Source organism: Corvus brachyrhynchos, unplaced genomic scaffold (assembly GCF_000691975.1).
Source record: "Corvus brachyrhynchos isolate BGI_N302 unplaced genomic scaffold, ASM69197v1 scaffold22, whole genome shotgun sequence".
In the NCBI taxonomy this organism is placed as follows: domain Eukaryota; kingdom Metazoa; phylum Chordata; class Aves; order Passeriformes; family Corvidae; genus Corvus; species Corvus brachyrhynchos.
The window spans coordinates 3,204,902-3,225,862 of NW_008238355.1; the positions used below are offsets into that span (position 1 = coordinate 3,204,902).

The following is a 20,961-nucleotide window of genomic DNA, read 5'->3' on the forward strand; positions in this document are numbered from 1 at the left end:
CTTTCACTGCAAAAATAAACAGGCTTCAGTAAGGATTTAAAGATGCTCCAAAGCCATATGAAACATGAACAAATAAGCAGTGAAGCTGAGGTATGGTACATTAAAAATAAAACAAATTTGTTGCTGCTAGGTTGGAAAAAACAGTAGAACTTTGAACTCTACACATTTGAGCTTTGTGATACTCAGACTGAGGAGACTGATAAAGGATATTCTAGCAGGCATATTAATGCCTGGTAGAATAAGATACCAGTGTGTTTACAAGTGTTCATATACCACTCTTACAGAACAAAGCAAACACAACACCCACTTGTGCAGCCACTGGAGGTCAGACATCAGATCAGCTCTGCAGACATCAAGATACCGAGCATAACAATCTCTCTCAGGCCTGAGTGCCATCACATATACTCTCCAGCCTTGCCTTATGGTGAGCCTATTTACAAGATGTGACTCCTGTAATTAAGTCACTATATATACTGAAATGTATGTCAAAAATAAAGGAAGATAATATGACAGACTTGGCATTTGCTTAGAGAAAAAGACGTTTTCCCTGGCCTATGTATAACATGGTAAAGACTATACTAAAAAAGAATTACATTCAAGAATCATTTTGGAAATACACAGTTTTAACAGCTAGGGCATCTAAGCTTATATAACTAGCAACAAAGTTACAAAGCTCCATTTTAAGTCAGTTGATTTTTCCACTGCTTATTTTCCTTGTAATTTCCATTGCTTTGTAGAAGGGAAACTAAGAAGGCATTTCAGTAGAGGTCTTAGCAAAGTTTAGTATATAAGCAGGCTGAACACACTTCAAGAAGCAAGACATATTTTGGGCTGTGTATAAAACAGAAAGAAATAATACCCATTAAAAATGACAATTTGCAACTGAAAAAGTATACAAACAGAAGATTAATTTATCCTGAAGCAGGATTAAAGTCTTTTCTACTCAGACAATTTCGTTTGAAATTCTCTCCTTTAAACTCACCTAACAGACTGTCTTCCTGCAGTTATCCTACAGGATAAATGGGAAGTATCTGAAGTGCTGCAGGTGTAGACACTACTAAACAATCAGGCTGGCTGTAGACTTTTATTCTTTTACCCTGCAGGAAGGATGAGCGCCTTCAGGTTAAGAAAAACAACTAAATTTTATGCCGCAGAGGGATGACCTCTCCTGTTAAAGATTAAACAAGTATATATTTCCTGAATATTGTGCTAATGAGTGACAGCAGCAGATCCAAGTAAAAAAATCCATTAAAATTTAGTTTCTGGGCAATAGGCTACTATCTGCTTTCCTTTCTCAAGTTTGCCCCTGCTGTTGTTCATTTTGTAACTCAATAGCTTATAAAGGTCATCAACAGAAAAGACAAAATACATGTCCAGAGAGCGTGTAGGTCTCATGAGTACTTTAGAGATAGAAGGAATTTTCTGTGTTGACAAACTCAAGGCACCCACAGGAAAGGAAGAGGGGGACGGGGTGGAAATAAACAGTAATCCTCCTTTCTCAAAATGCAATGCTTTTCAACCTTCCCCTGCTCCCTATAAACCTGTTTTTTGCAGGATGACAGTGTTTGGCTTTCAGTGGTGCTGAACACCTCTGATTCCATAGTTGAGGACAGCCATTCATCTCATTCGGCTCTTCCCTCTCAGAAGGACCTGAACACGTGCCCTTCATCACAACTGCTTTGTGAGACCTGATTCAGTGTTAGTCTCCTAGTAACACCAGACAAATAAATGTACAAGTGTCCAGATAAATGCTTTCTCCTTTCCAAAAACATACCCTGCTTGCCACTCTTTGCTCTGGCTTTCACCTCATACAGGGCTAGGGCCATTTCATTTCAATTTCCTTGTTACAGCTTTTGCAAAAGCCATTCTCATTTTTCAGCTGTGTTTCTCTCCTAACTGAAAGCCAAGAGATTTTAACTAGGCACCAGGACTATCTTGAACCTCTGTCCCACCTGCACTGGAAAGTGAATCTTTTACTTGTCCTGTGTTTATGTAACTAACCAGCTCAGTTCAAGCTTGTGTAAAACGCCTGGCTTTAGTAACAGCAGTGGCCTCCGCATGCGCTTCTGCAAGCCAGGTTTTAAAAGAGTCTGGTCAGACTCCTCCATCCTCAAAGATGCTCAAGGTGAGATCACCTTTGCAATCAAAGATACTTGATTAGTTGGGAAAGGTTTGGCCTGCTATCACATCTTCCAAAGCAGGGACAGAACTGGATTGCCAACATCTCAGGCTTACAAGAAAACAAAACAAAATCTGGTGCTGAGAATGGATACAGCCACATTTGAACTCCTCTCTCAGAAGGAGTTTAGAAGGTAAGGTCTTTTCTGCACCCCATGTCTCAGTGGGAGGGTCTCCCTAATAAACCTCATCTGAAGCTCCCATTCTGCCCATGACAGAAAGCACCATTCAAAAAACTGAAGCTTTTTTTACAAAGAAAACAAAAGGCTAAAAACCTCTGGCAAATGAAGTGGGTAAAAGAAAATCAGACAGGCTGGGTAAAAAAAAAAAAGTCTGAAAATATCTGAAGAGCCAACTGCTAACCAGGTTGTAAAGGAACCTTTCAAAGGGGACAATACAGTTGCAGAGGACTTGGAAGTGACACTCACTGGAATAATTTTATTAATGTCTCCTGCAAACGAATTCAGGGAGATTTCCATTGTCTAAATCAGAAAAGGGGAGGGCATACATCAGAAAGTAGATCTTTCATGGCTCAGTGGGGAAAACATACTGCCAATTTTTAAAGAGCAGTCTGCACCTCTGGGGTAAAGGAAGAGACATCAGATCTGTAAGCCTGGCATCTGTTACAGACAAATAAGCAGAAAATATATAATTATGTCACTGTAAAAACCCATGGCTGATCCACATCTTAAACAGTGCATTTGAAAGAAGTCCCCTCAGCTCAAAAAAATGCTGTATTAGAACAGAAAAAGGTGCAGGGAACTGCAACAAGAATGATAAAAAATGTAGAACAGTTTTTGCCTGAGGACCAATTGAGTTGCCTTTATTCTTCATTTGGAAGAGAGCATTTATGAAGGATACAGTGCAATGCAAAATGATGAGCAGCATGAAAATAAAATGTATACTCAAGTATCTTGTATACATGAATATACATCAATAAAATGTATATTCAAGTACTGTAAGTAAACTTGTGCCATTTTATAAATCAAACCAACAATCCCTCCCAGTTTTGCTTTCAATTACATGTAAAAAAAAATCCAGCTCTGGCAGGTAAATCAGGATTGGTTCCTCTGGCACAGAACAGCCATCTACCAAAGGACTGCATCCTGCACGCTCTACCTGTACGTGTACTCTGCTGGGTTTTTCTGAACACATATGCCATAATTTGAAATACTACCCGCACTTTTACCCAGAACAAATTCACAAGGGGAACAGAATTTCTTGTGCTGTTCGCATGGGGTACATCTAACCATCATGGTAAATAAAACTAACCCACAGCAAAAACACTGCATACTGGATTGAATAAGAGTGTGAGAAAAAAAGCAGCTGTTGCCATTTCTGTCAAAGACCATGATGAATCATGTATAGGACAAAAAGGACTTTAATCTATTGTACTTATTTCTTATGGTAGGGTTTTAACTCTTCTGCAGTTGTTCATGGACTTCCTGGAATTCTGTCTCCATGTATTTGACAAACTTGTGAAAATCAAAGATTACGTATGGGAATCAGTGCAAAACAGAAACATTCAGCTCACCTAGCTGTCATTTGTCTCTGCTACAAATCTTCTTTCACATTTTTTTGAAAAAACAAGGAAGACTACTAAATTATATTTTACACATCTTTTAGCTAACATTCATCATCACCTCTCTTTCCTTAATAACATGGTTTCTACAGGTTATAAGAACTTGATTTAGCTAAGAAGAGATAAGGTAACTGTAGAGATGGTATAAACAGGTGTTTATTATTAAATGTGACTAGCCAAATTGAAATTCTGTGAACTCCAATTGACTAGTGCCTTTACAATGACAATAGCAAGTATTCAGAAGGCATTCTGGATCCAGGATCTCCACTCTGGTTTTTTTTTGGTTGGGCTTTTTTTTTTCTGGCTAAAAAAGTCACCTTCCTCTCTCATCCAAATCCCAAGCCAAAAAGTGCTATGATAGTTACAAAAGTCTTCTAGTCCTACTGTATTCTGAAAAATTACTGTGGTGGGTTGACCCTGGCTGGACGATAGGTGCCCACCAAAGCTGCTCTATCACTGCCCTCCTCAGCTGTGCAGGGGAGAGAAAACACAATGAAAGGTTTGTGGGTCAAGGTAAGGACAGGGAAATAATTCTTTACCTATTACTGTTGGGCTAAACAGACTTGAACAGGGGAAATTAATGTGCTACCAAATTAAAGTAGGTTAATGAGAAATAAAACCAAATCTTAAAACATCTTCCTCCCACCCCTCCCTTCTGTATGGACTTCACTTAAAATTTTCTCTACCTTCATCCCTGCAGCAATGCAGAGAAAAGGGAGCTGTGGTTAATTAATCACACAACCCTGCTGCTTCTGCCCCATCAGGGGAAGGATTCCTCACACTTTTCCCTTACTCCAGTGAGGTGGCTGGTGTGGGGTCTGTAGCTCAGACCCAGGAAGCTGTGACCGGTCTGGAGAGATGGTCCTGTGAGGAACTGTCTTCCCGGGACCCTATGTCTTCCCTCAGCCGTAGCCAGAGTGCCTTTGCAGAGAAGCTATCAGCTCTTAAGTGATTCTCAGCTTGTGATTTCAGCTCTTGCTCTGCAGGGCAATCTCCAGGCCAGACCAGGAGGAGACAGACGAGAGACCCGTGTAGCAGTTCCACATGGGGCAGCTTTATTAGTCTGTGCCCCGTGAAGGGGAGGCAAGGGACGAGCTCTCTCTGGTCTCATAGGGGCAGAGGGCTAGATCTTACAGGGATACAGTGGCTGGGTGTCAGAGGGTAAAAGCCAATGGGTTAAAAGATCTGCATAGGGTCTCCTAGAGGATTCTGGGTCTGTCTTCTCACCGTAACTGAAAGGTGGTTGTCTTTCCCGGGGAGTTCTGCTGGGAGGTATGCAATCTCCTTATCTCAGCAGACCTCCCTCTGGGGCAGAAGCTGGGCATACCCCACACTCCAGCATGGGGTCCCTAGCATGGGAGACAGTCCTCCATGAATTTCTCCAATGTGGGTCCATCCCAAGGATGGCAGTTCTTAACGAGCTGCTCCGGAGTGGGTCCTGTCCACAGGGTGCAGTCCTTCAGGATCAGGCTGCTCCAGCATGAGCTCCCCACAGGGTTACAAGTGCTGCCAGCACACCAGCTCAGAATGGACTCCTCTCTCCGTGGGGCCACAGGGCCTGCTGCAGTGTGGACTTTCCACAGGGTCACAGCCTCCTTCAGGCATCCACCTGTTCCAATGTGGGGTCCTCTTTTACTCGTATTTTAATGTCTGTATTTTCAGCATTTCCACTCCTGGAAATTAGCTATGAGTGTTATTACAGATGGCAACTTTTAGTCCTACAAAGAAAATGTAAACTGGAAGGAAAGCAAGGGCACTTGCCTTTCTGAAATCCAATCCCTTCCACATGGCAGCACTCTATAGTCTCAAACTTCTTGCCACTGTTGCGTCCTCAACCCCACCACTGGGTGTTTTGGTCTTTTTCTCCCTTCCTTCAGCACTTTAAGTCTGGAACCTTTTATGCAACATCTTCAAGAACTACAAGATTTCTCACAGGCCTCCTAATAACCTCATTGATTGACTGATCTTGTGGCAGATGTAGTAAATAAGGAAATAAACAAGAATTAAGAAGGTTCGAGCTTCCCACAAGCAAGGGAGAGCTAGTGAATCCTGTCAAAGAGAACAGGTGGAAGAAAAACTTCCTCCATGCTGCTTTAAATACACAGGACACAGATTAAAGTCTTTATACACCAGAGAAATAGTAGTGATTTTTCAGGAGCTAGTTTAAACTGTTCTTCCAATGAGAAGGGTAGGAAAGTACAAACTAAATTATTGCTGTGACCACAAGCTGATAATGGAGTATATGGCTGCAACTTCTACACAGTTTTTACTTCCAGAAATAGAGGCTGTGTAGGAGTATGTTATTTTGGTATCTAGCAAGAGAAGAAGGAGGATTTGGAGTGTTCTGACAACCCCCTTTTTCTTCCATTAGAAAATACTGACTGCAAAGATGAAAATATTACCAGAAAACACTGTCTCAAGAGGCTGTCATCAGCATCAGAATATCTAAGAGCCAGATGCTCAGTGCATTAGTTTGGCTTGGAATGGCCTGCTAGACCACAACACTCTATGTCCTTTTTCAGCTAGTTTTTAGGACACCCTTACAGTAGGCACTGCAACCAGCTGACAGCACAAAGGATTTATAGGGATTGTTTGACTTGGCACAAAACGAGACGCAGATGCTCAACATTGTCGTTTTTCTGCCAACACAAGAGAATGACTGCACTCTATCCAGCCTGGGGGCACAAACAGTAGAAAAAGCACAGAAAGAGCTATACTAACAATTGAATGAAAACTGCCTGTAAGAATTGATAAGTAGCATGTATTGTTTATATGTGGTGAGCATGAAAAATTGAACTAATGCAAGAGGAGGGGTTTGGATTTTTTGCTTGTTTCTGTGTTAAGATTCAGTTGTTATATTGTCATTTCTAATCTGACAAAAAACAAAGCTCAAAAATTAAGTCATATACACCCAGAGCGACTCAGACACTGATGTATTTACAATCATCACAAGGTGACTCTAGAAAACCCAATGTTATGTACTGCTTCAGACACTGCACCTGTAACCTCCTCTTACTGAGGTGTACATTACAATTCTCACAGGTTCAAGCTGCAAACACACTTTGAACAGACACTGAAAAATGGCAGTCTTGCATTTGTCTCAACTTCTATTCTTCAAAGTTCAGGTAAGGATAGACACTTCCCCTTCTGCAGCCACCGTACTGTCTGCTGCTCTAAGGGTTTAGCCAAGGGGAGAAGATGATGTGCAGTTCTGTCAATTCAATGTTGCCTAAGAACCAAACAGCAGCTTTTTGTCTTCAACACTAAGTCCATCAAACAATAGTTTGTATTAACTCAGGTCTTGCCCTTTTGCAAGTTCATTGCCTTTCAGCAACCTTACCCTCCTGTAAGAAATTGAAACTTCAACCAGGCAGCTGCAGATACAGCAGTAATAGAATTCAGTTAGCTTTGAGTTGCACCATTAAAACCTAAAATGTGTTTTCAGCACATTTGTAACAGCTGTATTTGAGCTGCCTTACTGAACGCCAAGGTGAATACCCATAGTACTTGAAATTAATACATGAAATGTCCAATTAATTGCTCAAAAACATCTTTGCTAAATTCTTAGAAAAGAGTATTTTGATCTACAGAAATCCACCATCCAGCAAAACCAAAAGTTTGTAAAAATAGATGTGTAAAATGTATTTTCAGGGCTTCTTGTTGAACAAATAATGAAACCAAGACAAAACATCACATTATCATAAAAACCAGTTTTATCACTTTCACATTTACAAATATACACGTTATTATAGTAACAGCTGGAAAAAGCTGTAGGTCTTTAGACAAGAACAAAGAAAATAGATACAGATAATTCAAGTATATATTAACAGTAATAAAATCATTAAAACATTAAAGTTTGCACCTACTCCACTGTTCATCCCGCTGTAATCATCTTCTTGTTCAGAGATTGTTAGTTAAAGCGATGGCTGAATAAACAAATTAGATTCATGCAAGAATGACAGAGATACAGCAATTTTTAAAAAGAGATGAGATCATACAGATACAGGAGCAGGGTGCTCGTGAATACAGCCAGGACAGCAGTGCAGCGAATCATGAACAAACAGATCACACTCCACACAAAATGCATTCTGACACACTTTGCATATGTACACCTGTGTAGGAAGGATAGAAAGGCAAGTCAAATTAGCAGAAATTATCATCATCATAACACTACAGTAGGGCAACAGTTATGTCATCAAGAGAATGTAAATAGACTATACTGCTAGCATCACAGAAACTCAGTGGAATTAAAGCTTCTGACAGCAAGTATATCCACAGGCTTGAGCTCAGGTCACTGTAAATGCTTCCAAATGGCTCAGAGTGGAAGCTTTTTTATGCAGCTCACTAGGAGATTCCTTCCCACACTTCTACAGACTTTGAAGTCTAGAAAGCGTGACTGTTTAACACAGAACTCTACCATGACATTAACTTTCACAAATATTTTTCTGGTCTTTAGGAGACAACACTAAAGGATCATCTCTATTTCTCACACCCCTCAACACACATTACAATGCCATTCAACATACTTACATTTTGATCTTTTATTTCTCCCTGGCAGCCTTGACAATACCTAAAAGCAAAATTGTATTATTTTAACTGGAAAAAAGAGTCAAGACTGTGTAAATCAGTGTTTAAAAAAGATCTCATACACAGTAACAATTTCTGGCAATTATTTCAGCTATTCAACTGAACTCACAGATCATGGAAACTACAAGTATTTCTTAATGCTAGAGGTGCCCCACACCACCCAAACACTCAGGAACTCCAGTAGCAAGGAAGCTGTTACCAGCTGTTCTTATTTTTGTGACAAAAAAATTACAGGATCCACAAGTACACTCATTATCACAATATGATTTGCATACCGTTCCCCCTTGTATTCTTCCAGTGGAACTTCCTGAAAGGCATCTAAAGGAAACAAGTGATGGTAAGACCGAGCCAGGTGAGGTGCAGACACTAACGTAAGACCTGCAAATAAAGAGACACCAAAATTGTTACAAGGGAGGATTTACTGAAAAACTTTTCTGTATCAAATAAAGTAAAAAGGAAAAATAATATTTTTAATTACTCAGTGGTTGAGAGCTTCTAAGAATTTTAAAAAATAGAATTATTTGTTCCATTAGCCAAACCTGTAATCCTGTCCAGTTTTAAATCCAAATATAAAGAACAAGCAAATTGCTCACATTTCTACTGAAAAAGTTTAACTCGGTCTTTGGAAATACATTTACAACACACAGTGGTGAAGTTAGGAAGCTCCTTTTGGCAATGATAGTTCTGCTATATCACACCACCAGTTACAATGATGCCCCATTACAAACCTCTACTACAGCCTGCTACACAACTGCCAAAACCATGTCATAGCCCCATTTCAGCTAACACAGGTCTGCTGGTTTTAAAACAGTTAATTTTTGTCACACTAACTAGCATGTGGCTGTGCTTTGGATCTATGCTGAAAACAGGGTTGATAAGGCAGGAATATTTTCTTTAGTGCTGAACAGTGCTTACACACAGTCAAGGCCCTTTCTGTTTCTTACTCCACCAGTGAGTAGGCTTGGGGGTGGACAAGGCATTGGGAGGGGATACAGTCAGGATTGCAGTCAACAATACACCAACAGAACAAAGGGATATCCCACACCATATGGCATCATGCTCAGCCTATAAAGCTGGGTGGAGAAGGTGGAAATGGGAGAATGTTCAGGGTGATGGCATTTACTTTCTCAAGTAACTTTTACTTGTGATGGAGTCCTCCTTTCTGGGAGATTCTGCTGATGGGAAGTGGTGAATGAATTACTTACTTTGCTTGGCTTGCGTGCACAGCTTTTGCCGTAACTATTAAATTGCCTTTAATGTCACCCATGAGTTTCCTCACTTTCACACTTCTGATTCTCTCCCCCATCTCACCAGTGGGGAGTGTGTGGGTGTCTGGGGCTGACTCGCCAGCTGGGGTTAGACCATGAGAACAAGTTAGCTGGGGCATGGACTGGCACAAACATCTCCATCGCTCACTCACATGCAGTGTAATTGTCCAAACTGTTGTTCTGCTGATCACTGCAGCTGTGGAGACCCCACTGCAGATACATAGGGTATCTCCAGTTTACACTATTCCCTTGCTGGAATGGAACTCATGCTGGTAGGAAAAACTTAAACTAGGCTAAAGTGACCCAAAACTGTAATTATTTCATCCTCTTTCCAAATACATGCATCCTGGTAATACCTATCATGTTTTAGTCATATGCCTGTAGAAGCTAGGAGAACAGCACCCCCCAACAATATTAATATTATAAACCATGCTAATCCTTTCTCCCACCCTCACTAAGAGCAATGGGCGGAGGCATCGTTTTGGTTGCACAGTCCATTAACATTTGCAAGGCTTCTGTTTACAACTTTACAACCTGTCATGTGTCACTATGCAGCCTGCCCTTGGGTTCAACTTGGAAATCTCTCATCCATGTACTCCTGGAAGTGAGAGTACTTCTGTCCTCTTACTCCAAAGCACTCTATTTCCATGGCCTTGCACTGAGGAGTCTGAAATATGGGTGTGTCTAGTTAAACGAGGATTCTTGAGAAGTTACCACTCCCGCGTGCATCACCCCTCTTCCCCACTTTGCCATAGGTGTATTCTTTATCCCAAGGAATATGATACAGCTTTACTGTTACAGGTATAGTCCTGAGAGACATTTGGATGGAGTTGACATCCCAGGTCACAAAAACGCAGGACCCTTAAAGCAGAGCTGGCTTTTAATTACTAAGTATAGCTGAATTTTTCTACCCCTTAATTCTCTTACCACAAACTCCTGATTCATCTGCTCACCTTTTCTTGCTACTTACCACAGATTTTGCATTCCACAGGAAGCTCACAGTATTTGGCTCTGCACTGAGGACAAAAATACCCACCCAGTGTGAGACCTGGGTCACTGTTATTTTCCAATTGCCTACAGTAGAAAGAAACAATTCAGTACTTAAGAGATAATACCATGCTACCACGTAACTACAAATCGTGTTATTTACACAACATATCATTTTAAAAGTTTCACTAGATTGCATACAAGAGTTTAATGTGCAAGTGTCAGAAAACAATTGATATGGTGAGGTACCAGTAACCACATTTTCCCACAGGAACAGAACAAAGACCAAGTATTTCCATATAAAGGAGCCAATCTTTAAAAATAAAAATATGAACAATAACTGCATGGTTGTTTCTTTTTAGACACAAAAATATTCTGTATTGACTTTAAAATGCACGTAGTACTTATTCTTACAAATAGCACGTGCTGTTAGACACTGTTTCCTTCTGAAATTCAGACTCCCCTACCACCCTGGCAAACAATTATTTTTTTCATTGAGAAGTGCACTGGTACAGTCATCAAATGAAGCCTCTATTTCAAACTTCCCTTTAAAGTCATGTTAAGAAATACATAAAAAGTACTTTATTCAGATAACATCCTTCCATCTTCAAAATTATCTTTTATAATGATAATAATAATTAAATAATTAAATCAAGAACTGCAAGTAAAATTGGCAGTAATTACTTTTATACCTTGTACCACCTCTGTGTCCCAATCACTGTGTAACAGAACTAAGTACCAGTTACTACCTTCAAAAAGCTTAAATGCAAATTTTAAAACACGTATTTAACAGAGGTAACTATGGCCACATATTGGAGCTACCAATGGAAATAAAATTTCTACTGAGAAGTCTTTTTTCCATATTATTTTGCAATACTTTCACTGTCAAGCAGATTTTCTAAATATTGAATAATTAATACTGAATTCTTATCAGCTCATTGAATTCTAATCAATGTTACTTACGCCATGCTAAAGGAGGGCTTTGCATCTTGATCAGATAGAGAAGCAATAGTATGCTGAGGAAAACCTGAAAAGAAAAACATCCCATATTAACAATTTGAAACATGCAAGTCAAGTGTCAGCTTCTTACTTCAATGAGGAAGTTCAAAAATTATTCTAGACATTCAGGCCTATCTCTTTCCCATTTGTTATTGCAGGAGAACTGATACACTCTTGCTAGGTACCAAATTCTTCTTTACCTACATCCGCACCTCCCTGACTTTACTTTACCCCCAGCTGAAAAAATGTCTTTGTCATAGACTTCGTGTTAACTGAAGCACACTGGAACCCCATTTTTGAAGAACAGTTAAAAAGAAAATTACGTGCAATGGTAGGAAAGCAGAATGAGCAGCATACAAATATCCACTTAAACTAGTTTAAACTTAAAATAGTTTCTAATTAAGGGGGCAATATTTTTATATGCATCCATCAAGCTTATATTCACCTTCCAAGTGCAGTATATGACAGATGAAACTACAGGACTTTTTGGAGACTGATACCTGTCTTTCTACCATTTATTTTTTACAGATCATGAGAGGTGAGAAGTTGTTTTTCCAACTGCTGCTCAGGCTTTACCTATGAGAAGTAAACCTCTTCAGTATCTATATCTAGCCATAAAAATAAATACATTCTTTCCATGAAAAGGGTGGATGAAAGTGAGAACTCAATGCTCCACCTCCTCCTATCCTGGTTTAACTCCAAGCTTAAATTTATTAAGAAACACATCAGGACAGGAAAAGAAAAGGTACCTAATCTACTTGTTGAAAGAACACTACAGTAGTGCTCCTAATAAATGTCTACTACCTCTGGCTCTTAAAATCAATTAATACTTGTAACAGTTGCCTTCTTCAGGGAAAAAAGCAGAGGGAGAAACAAAATAGCTTTTCATAGTTCATTTCTAAATTAAATTTATAACAATTACTGTGCAGTCAGTATTGTTCCACTTTATTGTTTCCAACTTCTGTTCAGTAATTTGTCTCACTTAATAAGGTTTATTTAATAGCTGACTACTTTGCAGGAACAACATCATGAAAACTGATACTTATTTAGCAAAATAAAAGTTAAAATAAAAAAAAAAATCCACAATGTCTTTATTACGCTTCTTACTACTTGTATAGCTTTAACAGAGGAGAGGCAAATAAAGGAAAAGACAAAGCAAATCTTGTGCTAGGAATTTGACAAAACCATATCCTACCCATTCGAATAAGGGAGCACTCAGAACTTGAACTGGCTGGGGGAGGACTAACATGGTGCATCAGCAGTTCCTTATAATGACTTTCGTCTAAAATAACGTGGTATGTTCCTGTCACAAATGAAGAAATGCCTTACTGTCAGGTTATGAGCAAAAAACAGTACAAACATATACGCCAAATGACAGAAAACAACTAGGTAGAAAACACAATTTATCCAATCCTGTTCCTAAAAAGCAGCCCTATTAATGCTACTGAAAACAGCAAGTTTTAAAATTAGGAATAACAGAATGTTAAATTAGATATGAAGGCACAAAGCTTTTTCTCCAACTTGACAGTGTAGTACTCACAGTGTAAGAGTTACCACTGCAGCAATTGATACTAGCATGTTACATTGATAAAGTTCCACATCACATAGCTTTATATGTGGAACACAAGGTTTGAAAATACATGTATTTCTTCTCTCTAGAGCTGTAGCTACCAGCTGATAATAATTTCACTTACTACTGTGTATTTTCTAGATTTAGGAAACCCTTTAATTTTCTGCCAGCACAATGTAAAATACTCATCCTTAAATATCAAAATGCAGTAATGAATATATAACAAATTACTTAATTTTGGTTTAAAATCTGTGTTAGTAATATAACTACTGAACTTCAGATACATACCACCAGTTTCTCGGGCAAGTACTGTACAAACTCGAACTTCAGCACTTAGGCCGATGACAGATACTCTGATCTTTACTGCTTTCAAACACTTCAAACAGAGAAAAAAACATACTCAAGTTCATGTACAGAACAAGAAATAGTAAAAAGGTTTAAAGTCTTAAATGAAGATTAACTGGTGATGACACTGCAATGCTTGTTTTTCCTCCGGTAGCTTGAATGTTCAATGCAGTAGTCAAACTTCAATTCTGTACCTTAATTAGATCATAGATGTTGGCTGGATCACATGTTGTCAGACTGCTGAGGACTACCAAAACCTCTCTGCTTGTATGTCCTGGCATGTGCCTAAGGAAAGCACACAATTAATTTACTTCTGCACACTTAGCTATTTGTATGATAACATTTCCAAGGACCTTAATGTATCAAAGTCAGAAGATGACATGATATTAAGTCCTCTAGAAACTGTGACAAGATCCTTGTCTGAGCAGCAGATTTTCACCTTCTGAAAGCCAAACCTTTCCAGTATCTAAAATACAGTATTTAATTGTGTAGTTGTTACCTAATTGTTTGCTGTAATGAATCCTTTGTACCTTACCCATACTCACAGGCAAAATTCACTTCAAACTAGAAACACTATAGTAAGTCTTCCTGACTTCTTAAAAACCTCTAATCAGTTTTTAAATGTAAATCCATTACTTTTAATTACCTCTAGTTCTCAGTTGAAAACTCTCTTCCAGCTAGTAATTAAAATAGCTTTTCATGACACTGATTATTAGTTTTGTTCTGTCAGTGTTTTTAGCTGTAATTCTTAATTCAGTCTTCCATGAACTGGGGTACATCTCAACACCACACATAGCAGACAACTGTTCTGAATCTATCCTACCTGAAAATTGATCTTTCTAAATTTCTAGAAATTGATCTTTCTATGCCAAAACTCTCACAAGATTATTGTGACACAATGCTGTTTCTCTTCCTGTTCTCTTACATTATTAACCCCTAACTCTGTCCTCTCTCATACCTCAGCCTTTCAGTAAAAAACAATTGCAGTGTCTTTCATCACAATATCTACATACCATCAACTTGGTTTTCAAATTTCTTTTCTATAAGAAGCACACTACTAAATACAAGCATCTAGTGATAGAAAATAAACTTGTGCACTACTAGAGTATTTAACTTAATGATTTGTCACCTTTTAAAGACTCAAGTCAGCATTATACAAGATGCTACTTAGAAAAAAATTCTATCCCTGCCTCTCAAAAAAGTCACAATCACGAAGAAAACAAAAAAACTCCCTGTATATACTAACTTTAAAGTCTGCATAGCCAGATTTAGGGAATTATATAGAGAAGGCTCTCCACTGCAGTTCATATCCACTGCTTTCTTCAGAGCAGTTACATGCTTTTTTGAGTTTCCTGTAAGTGAAAAAAATACAATCAATTTAAGTGATAGAACAAGTTAAAGAACTGAAATATTTAAACTGCATATGTAATAAGGTGTACTTGTATAACAACAGCTTTCGAAGTGTATCAGGGTCCCTCCCCTGCCGTGTAGCCCTGGGAGAGGGGCCCTGAGGGCACAGACACGGGGTTTCCCTGCCCCTGCTCAGCCTCGTTCCCACTGGTTGGTTTGTGTTCCCTGCGCGGGCAGAAGGACCCTTGGTCCCGTGACTGGAACAGTTCCTGGGCAGAGCCCCGGCCATGCGGCTGGAGAAATAAACATCTCTGAAACAGCTAGCAAGAATCTGTCCATATATATTTCTTTTCCACGGCCTCCTTGTTTGATACATCGTGTTGCAGTATCCCCACTGTAACTGAAGTGGGGCTGGTCTGTATTTTTCCTTAGAAATTAGTATCTTGATCAGAACGCAGAAAACAGACATTTACTCTATAGGCACTCAGTTGCTAGAAAATTTAGCAGCCAAAAAGAATAAGATCACTGTAGGGTATCATTAAGCCCTCAACATGAGTGTGACTTGTGTCACAAACAGAAAAAGAGTTTTATTTCCTCTGTTATCCTCAAAGTATGGTTGAAAGACTGATTGATCCCCAATTTCCTCAATGAAGCCTGCTGAAGTCAAAGAGATCGGCATAACAGCAGGCAGGAACCAAACAGACCTTGACTTCTTAGCATCTGATCAAATCTCACAAAAGACACAGATATTGTAACACACAAAATTAACGAACAGGGTAGAAAATTAAATACAGGGGAAACAGAATATATCTGAGTTGCATTCTGGTCAAGACTTGATCACAAACAAGCACACAATGACAATTCTGGATCAAAACAGATCAAAATAAAGACTATGGTTTCGGACAACTTGCAATAATTTATCTTTTAAATTAAAATGAGTTATGATAACATAACTTCATTTTCAGCAGTATATCAGGTAGAACTTGTAAAATCAATGAAAAGGATAAAAACATCTTAAATTTAAGAAAAAATACGACCTCCCTACCTGAGAGTTCTGTCATTTTTTCCGCTCTCTTACTCTTGGTTACAATTAAGCCAATCTGAAAAAGGGGAAGAAAAAAAGACAAAACTTTTCTTACGAAGTTTTAAAATGAGTTTATTTAGAATTTTACTATACTTTTTTACTTCTTTATGGACCAGAACTATTTAACCATACAAGTCTATACAAGTTTTACTTTAAGTGTAAAAACAGCAGCACAACATGATGCATCAGTTAACAAACACTCCTGTATTTTCATTACTACTGTTAAAACGTACAAAAAGGAATATTCTAAAATTCTAAATGCCTGGCAGAAACAGGCAGAAACAAGAATTTCAATAGACTGATGAATAAGGGATGGGAAGGTACACATAAATTGAAAACATTTTACTAGGTTATAACCAAAACTACCTTTTAAAATAGTTTTCTGTTATTTGTTTCTTGCATGGTGGTACATACCTGACTAATAGGATTCTGGTCAAAGTACTCTTCAACAAAATATTCCAGTAACTATAAAGAAAAGTTAAGACAGTTAAAAACTAATTATATTTTTATTCCACATGCATTAAGGAGGTGATACTTGAAAAACATCTAGTATCACTAAAAAAAACAAAAGTTGGGTAACACAAACAGGTGGCCTGAGCCTTTCCTTTTCATCCTTCTTTCACCCTGTCCCTCCTCCTTCATCCCATGTAACCAATGCAGTGTAGATTTCAGAAACTACTCCCCCCTTATTTTATTCACTCCCTGTGTTCAAGTTCTAGATTCCTGCCAGTTCAAATGGAGGTTTACAATACACCAAAAAGCACTGATCTGTACAAAACCATCAAAATCCAGGATTTCATGCTTTAGTACTGTTGGAGAAGACCATATAGAACACGATGTACATAGTTCAAGTCCTCCATGATCTACAACAGCAATCCAGTTCAACTCCCATCTAGCATCCTTTCAAATAAGAATTCATTAAAAAAACCCAACTGTAAGAAAAAGATATAAACCAATTCTAGATGCGTAATTAAAACATGTCATCCCCTTACTATAGGCAACACGTAGTTTCCACAGTTTCCAAATGTGTCTTCCCATAATATGCCCTCGCAAAGTGTTTTTACTGTTCAGAAGCGCATGTGCAGGGCAAAATAAAGCCACACAGATTTTACTATTCAAAAAACAGGAAAGCGACAGACTAGCATCAGAAGCAAGGAGAAAAATGTAGGGATGAGAGATGAGGCTATGCACATACAGGAGATTGCAATTCTTTTAAATGCAAAATGCAACCAGCTCACAGAGAAAAGGTGGCTTAGTAAGAAAAAACTTTTGAGTGCATGAATACCTTCAGAGTGCAAGTAAGTCTGTTCGGTTTTAAGTCTTGGTCCTCCATTGTTCTTGATCCATCAACAACCACATAAAGGTGACGCATCTGCATTTCCACCATATGTGAAAATCACTCACAGAATACATTCATTGAAATGAATTCATTATTCCATTTACTTTAAAAAACCACTACTTCCTCCCTCCAACAGGGAAAGTTCAGTATACTGAGTGGTGCAATTAACATCAACTGAAAAGTAACGCATTTTTCCACTTCTCTCTTAAAATGAAAAAAGCCCCCTCTTGAAAAACGCACACTGTTCTTCTCCTCTCGTGACTAGCTACAAAACATGCATAGTTTGAACATTCATTTCTTCATCGTAAGAGCTCAGCATTGTACAGAGCAATGTGGTTATTTACAACCCATTTCCATTATGCTCATTTTTCACACGAAGAGAAGTGGACAAGTCTGAGTGCATGTGATCTGACTGCTGCTGCCAAACACACCCTGTGTGTCAAACCTCCAACCCTAAATAGCCATGCTTCAGATCCACACTGCTAACGAACAAAGAATGTTCAAAAAGAAATAAAAATGGTGGAAACCACAAAGTTTGGTATGAAGTTTGTTAGGCCACCAGAACTGTATTTCAGATCCAGATGACCACCTCTAGCCAAGCAGTTTTGGACTAAGGACAGAAGAGGCTTAAGATATTAACATACCATTCCAAGACGAACTTGTCCATGGTGTTCAAAGAGTCTAACAAAACACAGAAGAATTTAAGTCAAATTCAAAAGAGTGAACAGCCCCTAAAAAAGAAGTCCAGAACAAATCCAATACTAGACTTCTGGCAAATACGTAGCAGTAACAAAATGCAGACTTACTCAAACTGAAAAACCCCGCAACTCAATCCCAGATTTCACACCTCTCAGAAAACAAATAAGAACTATTTCTTCCTGCCAGGTTTAATGAAACTTTAAAATTTTATCCAAATGTGACAAATCCAGTTTTAATGTAACTTGAAATAAAGCAAAACTTAGGGTTTTTTTCTAGCAATTTTTCTGAAATGTGAAACAGAAATCTGTAACCATGATACCAAAAGCCAGCTTCTGTTGTGATAGGACGAGGGACAATGTTTTTAACTAAAAGAGGATCAATTTGGATTAGAGGATAAACATGTTTTTACCATGAGGGTGGTGAGGAACTAGAACAGGTTGCCCTGAGAAGCTGTGGATGCCCATCCCCGGGAGAGTTCAAGGCCAGGTTGGATGGAGCTCTGACCAGCCTGGTCTAGTGGAAGGTGTCCCTGCTCATGGCACGTTGGACCAAGATGATCTTTAAGGTCCCTTCCAACCCAAACTATCCTGTGATTTCTGATTTGTATATGATTTCTCTAAGCTACGCAGATTGCAACTGCAGTGCTCTGCACTGTTTCATCAGACCTGTAGCTTGCATACACATGGGATACCTAGCTTGTATACCTTCAGTGTTTAGAGATAAAATTAATTTTTTACCATTTTATCTGGCATGCACCTGCCCCTCTGAAGGAGAAAGTACATAAACACATCCTGCAGGCATGCCTTATGCTTAACTCATCCCAGACGACCCAGTTTGAGGATGATCAAGCCCTTATAACCGACCAGGTCAGTACTGTTAGCAGACTCGTGGCCATACCAAATACCTTTTCCTCTTTGCCTTGAAGAGAATGTCCTCGATGGTTGCTTTCAACGACCCGGATTCATCTTCTTTAAGAATTTCCCTACGCAAAACAGAATGTTACAGCGGGCAAAGGAGAGATTTCTCCTCCTCTTTCGCCAGAAAGAAGAGAAAGGTGAGCGGGGAAGTACATACCATGTTCTTTCGTAGCCTCCTTCCCAGCGCTTGGTCCGCTCGGGTTCGTCATCCATCTCCGCGGGCGCTGAGGGCGGCTGAGGGGGCGCAGAGGGAGCTAAGAGGGGTTGTGGGGGGCTGAGGGGAGATGCGGGGCGCTAAGGGAATATGAGGGGAGCTCAGCGGAGATGAGAGGGTTCCGGGGTGAAGAGGGGGACTGGGGGAAGAAGACGAGGGTGAGAGGGGGTCCGCTAAGCCCTGCCGCCACGGACACGTCGGCGCCCGCCCTCTTCCGCCTCGGTGCGCCGCCAGACCGTCCCGGCCGCCGCCAGGACCGCGGAGCGACCGTTCCGGGAACGTTCCGCTGTGTTTTCCACAGCATCGTTGAAATCCTTCAAGTACGGTCATGGAGAGGACGATGCTTAGGGAAGATGCCTCACGGAGACATCGCCCGTGCGGACGCGGAGCCCACGGTGGCGTCGCTCTGAGGTGGTCCCTCGCTCGTGTCTCCAGGCACAGCCCCCAGGGTCATGGCACTGTCTGGCACTTCTGCAGTTAACTGAAGCAATTTCAGTAATTAATAGAGGAACGCAGGAGCCTGGAAAAAACACTGGATTTTAACACATAATTATGCTCATAGGCCGGTTAATGAAGGCAGCCATCTATCACCCTGACAGCAAAAGCAAGAAGTTTCAGGTATTTTGATGTTATGTTATTATGATTTGCATCTACCTAAAATAATTTTCATCTCATGTCACCAAGAGTTTCCATTTCATAAGCACCACAGTGAGGATTAGATCAGCGCTAACTGCCGATTGCTCTGCAGAGCAATTAAAACTTTACTGGATACAGTGGAAGTGTGCCAAGACTGGGCTTCACCTCCTGAATTACAGGAAAGTTACTGAGCATCCGTTTCTAAGGAGTCGCACTCTGCATCCAAGTAAGACAATAAATGAGGAAGAAAACATGTAAACAGTAGTAACAATTCTTGAACCAGGAGTGGGGGAAAAACTAACCACTCTACCCTTCAGCTTGTTGCATTTATCAGGAGCAATGTATAATTATAATGGAAAGAGAGGAGAAATTAATTAGCTTTCAGTTAAACCACACCTGCGAAAAATCAATGATTTTTTTTGAAGGAAAGCAGTCTGAAGAGAGGAAAACAGGAATCCTTTGAAAAGTCAGGATTTGCTTCCTGGAACTGATATAGTTGTAGTTTGATCAACTCCTACTAGGACGTACACCATCTTCTCTTTAGAAGGAAAAGGTCCAATCTATAAAACACTGAAATGAAAAATGGCTGCAAGCTGATGGTTTTAATACAAGAAGTGAGAAATGAGACTTCTTTCAGAACAAGAGTATTTTTATTGTCAGGGCCTAGAATTTCAGTGCTGGATTGGAATACAGGATATACAGAATTTTGTAAAACTTGATTGTACAAGTGCTTGATATCCCACCACAATTTTGAAATTAATAAATTACATACTGGATACCTTCTTTCACAATTTCTAAACAATTAGGTTTTTCATTGCCATGAGTATTTGTACTCAATATGCTGTCATGAAAGCTAGTCAGACTGTTGTGCAAGACAAACTTTTGGGTACATTTTTAGGCACCACTTTATCTGGCCTGAAAAAATGTACGGTTTAGTAAAAAGTATGCCAATCTTGCCAGAGTTGTTTTGATCGAGCATACCCAACTGCTTACAAAGACAAGAAGAAACAAAAATCCAGTTTAGAAACTATTATATTTGTAGAAACGCTAAAAATCTTCAGCATCTTGCTTTGCAGATCTATGGGGCCAGGCAAGCATTTTCTAACAGGAAGACTGAAGGATAAAACTTTTTGTTGTATACACTCCTGTTTGAGGACAAACTGTAACTAAAGGCATGCCCATTGATGTAGGGCAGTATTCCTCGGT

General features: G+C 39.5%; 1 protein-coding gene across 1 annotated transcript; it reads right to left on the reverse strand.

The window, feature by feature from the left end:
- Window positions 1–7,457: 7,457 nt before the first annotated feature.
- GTF2H2 (general transcription factor IIH subunit 2) lies at window positions 7,458–19,291 on the reverse strand. The gene is made up of 15 exons (XM_017735371.1): window positions 19,063–19,291; window positions 18,893–18,970; window positions 17,934–17,970; window positions 17,236–17,322; window positions 16,365–16,415; window positions 15,912–15,966; window positions 14,763–14,868; window positions 13,711–13,801; window positions 13,460–13,547; window positions 12,797–12,904; window positions 11,566–11,629; window positions 10,586–10,689; window positions 8,623–8,725; window positions 8,291–8,330; window positions 7,458–7,872 (listed from the first exon to the last, which is right to left on the reverse strand). Exons 1-15 carry the CDS (start codon window positions 19,116–19,118, stop codon window positions 7,753–7,755), a joined length of 1,188 nt encoding a protein of 395 aa, XP_017590860.1. The 5' UTR covers window positions 19,119–19,291; the 3' UTR covers window positions 7,458–7,752.
- Between the last annotated feature and the right edge of the window lie 1,670 nt (window positions 19,292–20,961).